This window comes from Rhagoletis pomonella, unplaced genomic scaffold, assembly GCF_013731165.1.
Source record: "Rhagoletis pomonella isolate Grant_MI unplaced genomic scaffold, Rhpom_1.0 Rhpom_scaffold_00003, whole genome shotgun sequence".
Classification (NCBI taxonomy): Eukaryota; Metazoa; Arthropoda; class Insecta; order Diptera; family Tephritidae; genus Rhagoletis; species Rhagoletis pomonella.
The window spans coordinates 16,632,990-16,645,130 of record NW_023458557.1 but is presented as its reverse complement, the minus strand read 5'-3'; the positions used below and the strand labels follow the sequence as shown (position 1 = coordinate 16,645,130).

Below are 12,141 nucleotides of genomic sequence, written 5' to 3'. Positions count from 1 at the left end.
TCGCAATTTTGCTAGCACTAAGTGCTTCATTTGATTAACTAAATAAAGCAAACATTTTTTATTTTTTCTCGAAATTAAATTGACATAGTTGAACTAAAAGTTCTGAAGTGTATAAGCTTCTATTACTCCATTTTTCTAGGATTAAGTGATTTATCTGATTAACAAAAAAAAAAAAAAAAACTTGAAATTCAATCTATAAAACCAAATTAAAATTTGCGATTACGCACATATGTACTTTTCTTGCTATATTTTTCTAGCTTTAAGTGATTTATTTGATTAACAAAAAAATTTGTTGAAGTAATATTACAAAAGTTTCGTGGGTATGCACATACATACATACATACATACATATATGTATATGTACACCAACTTACCATTAAGGTAGTTCATTTGATTACATGAAATTTAAAGCCATCGACTAAAAATTTTAACTCCAAATAGAGCCTATAAATATTAAATATTGAACGAATATTTCCAACAACAACTTTTCAAAGAAATGAACTTTTTTAAAAATATATAAAAACTAAAATTTTCAAGTATCCACCTAGATATAAGTGACGCTTCTCAACATTACTAGCTTTAAGTGATTCAATACAGTTTTACTTTTCACCTTATTAACTATTACTAGATTTAAGTGACCCAATACAATTTTTTTGATCTTTTTCGATTACATCTATTTATTTGCTTTATCTTTTTTTAAAATACAACTTGCTGAATTTATCGGAAGTTGATTCAAAACCGTATACCGATGTACATGTGTTCGACCCCTATATATATCAAAATTTAAAACTTCTTTAAATACAAAAAAAAATTAAGCAAACAACTTCAAATCTTTTGCTTTGCATATGTGCTGCATGAAATTCCCCGATATCCCAACTGCATGAAAACCCCTTGTTGCATGCGATTTTTCAGCCGATGACCTACTGAAGAAAAACATAAGTATTTTTCATAATTCAATTTCTTTTTAATTTTTTTTATACAGGGTGAACGAAAGCTTGTTTTCGTACATGTTGGGTTTCCACTTCTTTGAGATTAGCCGGTTATGAGCGAATTCGTTAAACAATTTAAAGTATATAAAGCAGATTTTGATAAGATTACGAAACGCATTTTACAAAATAGACCGTTGTCTTCGAATGCGAAAAAATTTAACGAATACAAATATTCGCTCATCACAGCTTACAATAATATTTTATTACTAGTTATTGGTAATAGTTCGGCCCATACCTGTAATCTCAAAGAAGTCCAAGTTAAATTAGCTCGTTGCAAGGAACAGTTAGCAAAGTGCTTTAATAAACTGAATTGTCGCGTTAGGATTCCACCTGATAGCTTATCGCTAATTTGCCAATCAGACTTAGCTGACTCTGAGTCAGAAGAAGAATTTAGTGACGCCAAGTCAGAAGCTTCGGTACAATTCAGTCTTAAAAGAAGTACTTCACTTTCATCCTTTAAAGATCTGCTAACAATATCCGACGAGCCGTCAACAGCTACCAGTTCACCAAATATTTCTAAATTTTTTCAAGAATTTTTAGACATGGCTACCCCTGAACAGAAAAAATCGTTTATTAGTCTTTGTGCCTCAATCATTAGGGAAAATTACAACGGAGATCCGCTAGCACTTGAATCGTTTATAGACAAAAGTAATTTAATTGAAGATTTTGCAGACGAAAACTTAAATACGACTTTTATATCATTTTTGAAATCGAAACTCGAAGGCAAGGCACGTGAAGCAATTCCAACAGAAGTTAGTTCAGTTGGGCAAATAAAAGATGCGTTGAGAAATAGAATAAAGCCAGACACCTCGAAAGTTGTAGCTGGGAAAATTGCATCTTTACATGTCATAAACAACAATTATACGGAATTTGCTAAGCGTGTCGAGGAGCTTTCGGATGCTTTAGAGCGCTCTTTGATCATTGAAGGTATGACACAGTCTAAGGCTCATAAAATAGCAGTCGAGCAAACAGTAAACGTTTGTAGACTCAATACTCGGTCGGATTTGGTCAAATCAATTTTATCGTCAACTACCTTCAGTGATTCAAAGGACGTAGTAGCAAAAATGATAGTCGGACAAAATAATCAAGTGAAAGAGCGCCAAGTGTTAGCGTTTCGATCCCGAGTAAATAGGCCAAATAGCTTTAGAGGTAGTTTCAGAGGGTACAATTTTAATAGGTACAACAATAACAATTTCAGACAAAACAACTCAAATTTCAATAGGTACAATAATAACGCTGATAACAGTAGGTACAGCAACAATGGTTCAAGGCATTACGGTAACAATTTCAACAATAATAGGAATCGGTCATCAAACAACAATCGAAACAATAACAGCAACAATAATAGTAATAGACGTCCAAATTCACGCAGTAATGCTAATGTGCGCGCTTTAAACGCCCACGCCCCTCAGGAGCGAACACTGAGGGCGGAAAAAATGGACAACTAAATACTTCTTTTTCAACAAAAGGCATATACTGTCTAAATCTAAATTACTCTGATTTTATCGAATTGCGAATTAATGGTTCAAACAAATTTTGTACGTTTTTAGTCGACACGCAAGCCGACATTTCTTTAATAAAAATTTCTAGCATCGATAAACATTTTTCTATAAATACGAACGATATAATTAACATTACGGGCGTCACTTCAAACACCGTTTCAACTCTAGGTAAAATAACGACAAATCTGACTTTTTCGGACTTTTTTATAAAACATACATTACATGTGGTTAACGACGACTTTAATATTCTAGCAGACGGCATATTGGGTAAAGACTTTTTAAAATTCAATAAATGCGTTATCAGCTACGCAAGCAATTGCATTTCCTTCTGGGTGGGTAACAAACAAGTCGCGATTCCGATTCTTCACGGAACTGAAAGCGATACCTGCGTAATTCCACCCAGATGCGAAGTTTTTCGTCTTTTTAATTTAGGAAGTTCACCAGAACCACTTGTTGTGGAATCACAAGAAATCGATAGCGGTGTATTCACAGCACGATGTATAATTAGTACAAGCAACCCAATCGTCAAAGTCATAAATACCACAAACGATATAAAATACGTAAAGAACTGTAACATCCGGACTGAAAAACTTTCTAATTTCAATGTTTATTCTATAAATAAGACAAGAAACGACGACAACCGGACAAAAGAACTGATTAACGTTTTGAAAAAACAAATCCCTAGTTACGCTGAAAGCAAATTACTTAACTTGTGCGTAGATTACGCAGACATATTTGCACTTCCCGACGACAAAATGACGTTAAATAACTTTTACGAACAAAAACTACGTTTGACAGACAATAACCCAGTTTACATTAAAAATTACCGATTACCATATTCCCAGCGTGAAGAAATAAATCGCCAAGTTAACAAGTTATTAGAAAATGAATTAATCGAAGAAAGTTATTCGAATTATAATTGTCCTTTAATTGTCGTTCCAAAAAAAGATACTAATGGTAAAAAAGCATACCGTATGTGCGTAGACTTTCGCGCTGTTAACAAAAAATTGATTGCCGATAAGTTCCCTCTCGCTCGAGTTGACGACATTTTAGATAACCTCGGATGGGCGAAATATTTCTCAACCTTAGACCTTTTTTCAGGGTTTCATCAAATCCCTTTACATATTGATTCACGTGACGTTACCTCCTTCAGTACGGACCGTGGAGCATTCAGATGGAAAGTATTACCGTTTGGGTTAAATGTAGCACCAAATTCATTTTCGCGTATGATGACAATTGCTTTTTCCGGTATTTCGCCTAATGTGGCATTTCTTTACGTTGACGATATAATCGTTATTGGATGTAGTGAAGCACATCACATAAAAAATTTAGCGAAAGTTTTTGAGACTTGTCGAAACTTCAACCTAAAACTCAACCCTAATAAATGCAATTTCCTTCGGCCGGAAGTTACATTCCTAGGCCATAAATGCTCAGCCAAAGGTCTGTTGCCAGACGACACCAAAATAAACGCTGTTAAAAAATATACAAAACCGACTGATAAAGATGCGGTTCGACGTTTCGTCGCGTTTGCTAATTATTACAGGCGGTTTATACCAAATTTTGCGTCTCTGGCAGCGCTTTTAAATAAATTAGGCAGGAAAAAAGTTGAATTTACTTGGGATAGCGCGTGCGACAATGCTTTTGAATCGTTAAAATCAGCGTTAATTTCCCCAAAATTGCTTCAATACCCAGACTTCACAAAACGATTTATTATTACTGTCGATGCCTCGAAAGTGGGGTGCGGTGCTATATTAAGCCAAAACAATGACGGCAATGATTTGCCGATATGTTTCGCGTCAAAATCTTTCAATAAATCAGAACAGAATAAACCGATAATCGAACTTGAACTTTTAGCTATATATTTTGCGATCAAGCAGTTTCGACCGTATGTTTACGGCACTCACTTTACGGTGAAATCTGACCATCGACCCTTAGTTTATCTCTTTAACATGAAGGACCCGTCGTCAAAGCTTTCTAGAATACGCTTAGAACTGTCAGAATACGACTTTACAATTGAATATATAAAAGGAAAATCGAATGTAGGAGCGGACGCATTGTCACGGATTACAATGGACGAACTAAAAGACTCAACTAAACAAGTGCTAGCGGTAAAAACAAGATCAATGATGAATAGAACACAATTAAAGAACGATAGTGAATGCAATGACAATATTAAATTACAGGTTTATGACAAATTTTCATATGATTTCTCAAAGAAAATACGCCGGGTAAAAACAAATATAATATATGATAAAAATAATGAAATTTAAAATTTTCAAGTTTGTGCACATTTAAAACACAAAAAACTCGAGTTACTTAATTTTACGATTGTTAACGAAAAAACGAATTTCGATGAGTTACTTTCGCGGCTTGAAGTCGAAGCCAACAGTTGTAATATTAAGACGTTAGAATGGCCAAAAAATGATTTATTTTTCAAATATTTTACAATTACGAACTTAAAAGATCGCGGAAATAAAATTTTAAAGAACGTAGAAATTATATTGACGGATCCAGTCGAAACTGTGACCGACGACGAAAAGAAACACCAACTTATGACAATATACCATAACGACCCAATAAGTGGAGGACATTGTGGACTCAAAAGATTATATGCGAAAATCGGAACGAAATATTTTTGGAAAAATATGACCCGCGACATATCAAAATTTGTCAAGAATTGCGAGAAATGCTTACTAAACAAGCCAAAACCAAAAACAAAAGAAACCCTTGTTTTAACGCCAACACCTATCAACAGAATCAACAAGTGGTAACAAGTTCGCTGTTACTATGATTTGTGATCTGACAAAGTATCTGGTAACCGTTGCTGTCCCAGACAAAAGCGCCAAAACGATCGCCTCCGCTATTTTTGAAAGTCACATACTAGTATACGGCATAATAAATTCGATCAGATCAGATTTAGGAACGGAATATAAAAACGAAATATTTTCGGAACTAACAAAACTCTTGAAGATTGATCATAACTTTTCGACAGCACACCATCACGAAACAGTGGGCACTATTGAGCGAAATCATCGCGTTTTCAATGAATACTTACGTGCATACCTAAATGAGACTATTTCAGACTGGGACATTTGTCTTAAGTATTTCACCTTTTTGCATAATACTACTCCAAATTCTGTTTTTGACAATAAATTTACTCCATTCGAACTAGTTTTCGGAAAAACACCGACTTTACCGCAAGAATTGAAAAAGGAAAAAATTGATCTCATTTATAATGTTGAGAATTATGCAAAAGAGGTTAAGTACCGGATGCAAAAGTCACATGCAATAGCCAAAGAATTAATTATCAAACATAAAATCCGTAACAAGAATTTGTATGATAGACACTCTCGTCCAGTAGATATTAAAGAAAACGATCTCGTTCTAGTACAAAAAGAACCCCGAATTAAACATGAAAATATATATCAGGGTCCTCACGTTGTAACTAAAGTAGATGGTGTTAATATTACCATTTTCGATAAAGAAAAAGATAAAGTAAAAATAATCCACAAAAATAGAGTTCAAAAAGTTAGTTCAAACTTTCATCTCAACCAATTATTATTTCAACATATAACAACAACATGTGTATGAATTTCTCCAGTCAAGCAAACAAACAAAAAAAAATGTGTAAAATGAAATATTCACTAAATAGAAATTATTCACCAAATGAACACAATCCCTTCATTTATATAAACGCAATATTTTAAATACTACAGAAAAATGCTTTAAATGTACTTTCGTTTATTTATAAGAAATAAAATTGTAATAACTAAATTACAATACTTTAAACTACAAAAGAAACTGATATTTAAGACTACAAAATTTTTAATGAACAAATATTGTACTATAAAATACTTACAAATTAAACATTAAAATGTATAGTTAAATATTTCTGAAAACAAAAAAAAATTATTCAATATAAGACCAATTTAATTTTTTTTCCGATTCAAATTAGTTTAGCCTATTACTAATTACCATTAAGTAATTTTTGTAATGTATATTTAGTTAGCATGTTATGGAGTATTCATTTCCAAATTGCTATGGACGAACGAATAAAAAGGGGGAAAGAAAATTAATATAACATTTTCGTTCCTCCAAAGCAATTTGACATACTATGTGGAAAGAAGATTTTACAAGTCTGATCACCTTGTAAAACTTCTTTTTCCATAGGCGGTTGGTGTAATGGCACTACACGCGATGTGGTAAAATCTTACATGGCAACACTTATGTTGCCCAAAACAATAAGATTACATCGCGTGTGTTGTCAACACTGCCGAGCTTACGATCCACATTCGTTCTAGAAGGTGTATCGTAGCTCGGCTTCCAGGAAGCCATTTTGACTCGATACTCGCCTTTCAACCTGACCGGTCATATAAGTACAATAAAATTTAATTAACGTTTGTGAAAAATTAAAACAAGTATTTTTATTTTTTCAAACCGAAAGTAGTACTCGCGTGTGTACACTATTTTTATTATAAACATAATTCACTGCTTTACCGTGGAAACTCGGAGTGTTGTAACTCCATGTGTAGTGCTGCTACCCATACCTGGCATAGCGGAGCCCCAGTTGGAACCGGAGCTGTAACCCGGCGTTTTAAAGGCGTTTCATTGCGCAACTGGGAGCGCAACAGTGTATATTACTTATGCCGCAGATACGCATATATCAACAGCACATTTAAGTCAAGTCCAAATTTTAAAAATAATAAAATATTCAGCTAGTATATTATATTGATCTTTGCTTGTACATAAAAGAGATTTGATTTTAAGAGTGAAATTTGGAAAAGCCTTGCATGTATTTTAACAGTTTTAAACACTTTTCTTAACTTATACAAAGAAAGCGACAAAAAGAAAATTTGTATACAATGGCCGTTGATTAAAATATAGGAAGATAGAACCGCTGAGAGACACTTAGGGCCGGTTACTCAATGTCTGGTTAACACTTATCTCCGGTTAAACATAGTTATCGACGTTACCGACTCCCTGTTATATGAATGGGGTCGAAGACGTCGATAACGATGTTTAACCGCAGATTAGTGTTAACCAGACATTGAGTAACCGGCCCTTAAAGCATTTTTGACGTTTTCAAGCATTTTAATTTCAAAATTTTCTCACAGACTCACACACATTCTTATTTCCAATCTCAAACAACAACAATTTTGAACAATTTAATTTTTTCATTTTCAGTTTTATAAGATTTTAAAATGCTGACAAACTGCAAAAAAAATCATGGCCGACGAACTGAGGGAACGGTTCTACCTTACTATGTTTTTATCATGCAATGGCCACTTTTGAAACTTGATAATAATATAGATTGCGTTGAAGACATCGAGAAGTTTTGGGTGGAATAAACAAGCTAGAAAATTCTTTAAATAACTTTTTACATTTTGAACTAAAAGGGAAAGTACACAACGTACATTGTGTCGCCGTCACCGTCAATGCCAGTGTCAACGGTGCTTATGCGGCAAGGTACACACTATCCGTACACCATTGCGTCCGTAAAATCAAACTCGCTGTTGCTCTTTGCAAAAATTGCCTTTTTACTTCTCTTTCATCATATTTTACATTTCTTATTTAAATAAATCCAAAATTTTCACAAACTGAAAAAATGTATATTCACATAAATAAACAAAACACAGAATAGTTGGCACTTGACGCAAACGCATAAGAAAAGTTGAAAGTTGAGCTAATTTGTGCGTCACCGTCACCGTCAGCTTTGTTCATCTAACTTACTTCATACAAATATACCGATCCAACTTTTTTGACAACTGACGGTGGCGGTGATGGTGACGCAATGGACGTTATGTACTTTCACTTTCACTTCTTTTATTTTAAACTTGTTGTGTTTGCCGCACAGCTCTGCCGCTGCAGAGCACATTTGATTAAAAAATTTTAATTCTGAGTCCTATAAGTACAAAATGTATTTTTGTTTTACTAATACCCAGTTGAACTCATACATGTAAGACATTTTCGTTATTATTATTATACTAGTACCAAGCACAACTGATACGTGTACCATTTCGCAATCGGTAAATATTAAATGGTTTTGGAAATTGTTTTTTTATAAAAATTATTGGTTTCGTTCTATATTGATACTTTGATACTTAAAATAAAAAAGTGATACATATTGATACATTTTAAGTCTCTTCTTTGCTACGATTTTTCACAAGCCCGCGGTCGCACTGCTTGCAACAACAGCAAATTTTTCTAAACTGGTTGCTGCGGCTGACTGTGTAAGCAAAAACAAACTGCTATAAGCAGAAGCAAATGAATTAATTTCCCTTTTTCGCTTTTGCTGGTTTATTTGTGTTAGTGGTAGCTAAGCAATGGCAAATGCATTGAAAATTATCAAGAACTGCTTGCTTTAAAAGGCAAACAAGTGTTGCTTATGTTATTTTGCAGTCAGCAGTTCAAACCCTGTGCAATGGGGTATAGTCGTTACGCTGGGTATGCAGTTACAGTTACAGAGATGCGGTAACCAATCCGAGTGGAGCCTTGGATCACGGTGGAAAGAGGGGGAGCTTCGGTGGGGTCACTCCGACTTATTCGGTTTAAGGGCTCACTGAAGTCTGCAGCGTCTGTTAACCATTAGGTGCGGTTGCAAGCGGGTGTCTGCTTGGAGCAAGCGGCTCGCTATATAAACGTGTATTTGGTTGCGAAACCACCCCCGTCCCAGCAATGGGTTGTGCGCTGAGTTTCGGATCCGTCACGTAAAAACCACTTCCAGTGAAGAAGCAAGGTAAAGCCTCGGATGATGACGACCAACTCAAACGTTTAAAGAACTATGATTTGAGGGCATGCACCTGTAATGTCCGGACCCTTAATTGGGAGGTGCCTCTGCCCGGCTGGTTGATGTCCTGGTAAGGACAAAAGCTGACATCACCGCCATCCAAGAAATGCGATGGACGGGGCAAGGCAAGCAATGTCTGGGGCCTTGCGACGTCTTCTACAGCTGTCATGTAAAGGAGCGCAAATTCGGAGTTGGGTTTGTGGTGGCCGAGTACTGTTGTTGTTGTTGTTGTAGCGGCTACAACAACCCCGCCCAGATCGGTTGGTATCTCAGTCGTTGTCGTCAAGTTCCACTAACGGCAACCCTAGGAAGCGTGCAGCTTCTGTGGGATCTGTCCACAGGGACAGGGCCGTTAGGGTTGTCGGGTTTTCCGGGCATGCGAAGAGATGGTTCGAGTCATGTGGGGTCTCTCCGCATGCCGGACATTCGTTCGGCACATCCTCATTCAGCCTACTCAAGTAGGAGTTTAACCTGCTGCAGTAGCCGGAGCGAAGTTGAGCAAGTGTAGTGCGTGTCTCCCGAGGCAGATGAAGCTCTGTCTCGTCAATGTCCGGGGGTGGTATGCCTAGAACGGCATTCACAGGTCTAGAGTCTACATAACTCGAGACTGAGTCCCTGTGAATGCCGTTCAGGGCCTGTCTGTACGCTGTCGGCTCCAGAGGTTGCTTAATGAACCTCTGGACTTCGTCCGTCAGTTCATATAGATGCCTCCTGACGTGCCTAGGCGAGGGCTCCTCTGCAAGCAGCTGTCTGTTTGGGTGGCCACTTCTGTGGCTCCCGATCAGGAACTGCTTGCAGAGCATTATGTTGTGCTCCTTAACTGGGAGCATTTGCGCCTCGCCGTGCAAGTGATGTTCTGGCGACATCAGGAGGCATCCCGTCGCTGTCCTAAGTGCCGTATTTTGTCCCGTCTGTAGCTTCGTCCACTGCGTCCTACTAGTCCCTGGCGACCACACTGGCGCCGCGTAGTTCAAGACCGGCCGGCCTATTGCCTTGTATGTTGCCAGCAACGTTTCTTTGTCTTTGCCCCAAGTACTGCCGGCTAGCGACTTGAGGACCTCGTTGCGGCTCTGTACTTTATTGACAATAGCGGTTGAGTGCGCAGAGAAGGAGAGCAGGCTGTCGAATGTTACTCCGAGTATTTTGGGGTTATTCACCGTCGGAATTGGTGTGTCATCGACGTGAATCCCCAGCGGTAGCCTGACCTCCTTCGTCCAGGTTGTGAACAGGGTCGCGGAGGATTTCGTAGGGGAGAGGGCTAGACACTTTGCAGTGAAGAAGCGAGAAAGTTCGGAGAGATAGCCGTTTACTTTCAAACACAGGTCATCAATTCCATTCCCAGTCGCCATGATCGAGCAGTCGTCGGCATAGGAGACAATCGAGACTCCCTCTGGTGGTTGAGGGAGCTTTGAAATATAAAAGTTAAACATTAGCGGGGAAAGGACACCACCCTGAGGAACCCCCTGTTTTATTTTACGCTGCTTGCTCGTTTTGTCTCTAAATGTTACCGACGAATGTCGACCACTCAGATAATTTGCCGACCACCGTTTGAGCCTCTGTGGGAGAGAGGAGGCCTCTATATCTTCTAGCAGCGTGGAATGGCAGACGGTGTCAAACGCCTTTGACAAGTCCAACGCTACTAGAATCGTTCTCTCACAGGGACGGTTGCGGTTAAGGCCACGAGTTATCTGAGTGTTTATGGCGTTAAGTGCTGTTGTTGTGCTGTGCACTTTACGGAAACCATGCTGATGCTTCGCTGGGGTCAGGTGGTTTGTGAAGTACGGGAGTAGCAAGGCCTCAAGTGTCTTCGCTACCGGGGAAAGGAGTGTAATCGGACGATACGAATCTCCTTTGTTGGCGGGTTTCCCCGGTTTGAGCAGTGGGACCACTCTCCCCACCTTCCAGATGTCTGGGATGATGAGAGTGGCCATTGACAGGTTGAGGACCTCCGTTAGGTACGCTACCCCCGCAGGACCCAAATTTTTCAGCATCAGCATGCATATTCCGTCGGGACCCATGGCTTTGGAGGCTTTCGCCTTCCCGATGGCCACCTGAACTTCACCGCAAGTGAAAGCAAGGGGGGCACAATTTGTTGGCAGTTTGTGCAGCCTTCTAGTCACTCGACGCTTGGCTTTGTCTACCGGAGGATGCAGTATGAACTGCCGGCTAAAATAGCTCGCGCATCTCTCCGGGTCCGAGTACTGTCGTTCACCCCGGTGGACGAGCGTCTAGCCACAATCCGCATCAAATTTAATGTTTGAAAAAGCAATCATTGAATATAATTTCGCTTTTGAAAAGGTAATAATGTCACTTGACTTTATTTTGCACCAGTATGCGAAATAGGGGCAATTGACCTTATTTCCGTAGATCTTGTTACCTGTCACCTGCTGACTTTGGCATCAGACCATCTGCCCATAATTATCTCGATTGATAAACCTGCCGACTTTGCTTCCGCGGAACACTGAACCAAAGCTAATTGGAACGACTTCTCGGAAGTTACTGAAAGCACCTTCACCGCCCTACCTACACCAACCGACGCTCACGTAAGTTCTGCAGGGTTGCCACTGCTGATGCTCCATCCCAGCAGGATGCATTTCGGACTCTTGTCCGAATTTTCCTGCCGAATCGGCTGGCCTAGCCGATGAACGACTAGCCCTGTTTATTTATTTTATAGTTAACAAGTAAAAAAGTCTAAGGTCCAAGTTCGGGCGAAGCCGAACATTAAATACCCGGTGCACTTATTAAATATAGTTTTTCCACCTTTCCGAAATCAGGGGTGGTTTTACCCCTTTTTCAAACATCTTCGATATACAGGCCGATTCTGAACAGAAACTCCCCAGGTGTTTTCTCTTTTCCCTTTCCT

The 12,141-nt window shown here is 38.4% G+C and overlaps 1 protein-coding gene across 1 annotated transcript; it reads left to right on the top strand.

Annotated features, from left to right (window-relative positions):
• Window positions 1-1,042: 1,042 nt before the first annotated feature.
• Window positions 1,043-2,437, top strand: LOC118736063 (putative uncharacterized protein DDB_G0278921). The gene is made up of 2 exons (XM_036466171.1): window positions 1,043-2,151; window positions 2,212-2,437. The coding sequence occupies exons 1-2, from the start codon at window positions 1,043-1,045 to the stop codon at window positions 2,435-2,437; spliced, it is 1,335 nt and encodes a 444-aa protein (XP_036322064.1).
• The last annotated feature ends 9,704 nt before the right edge of the window (window positions 2,438-12,141 follow it).

Bases quoted from the DNA above. Each gene is read 5' to 3' on its own strand.
- LOC118736063 (XM_036466171.1), top strand. From the start codon at position 1,043: ATGAGCGAATTCGTTAAACAATTTAAAGTATATAAAGCAGATTTTGAT. The intron at 2,152-2,211 runs GTACAATTTTAA...AAATTTCAATAG, and splicing joins TTTAGAGGTAGTTTCAGAGG to GTACAATAATAACGCTGATA.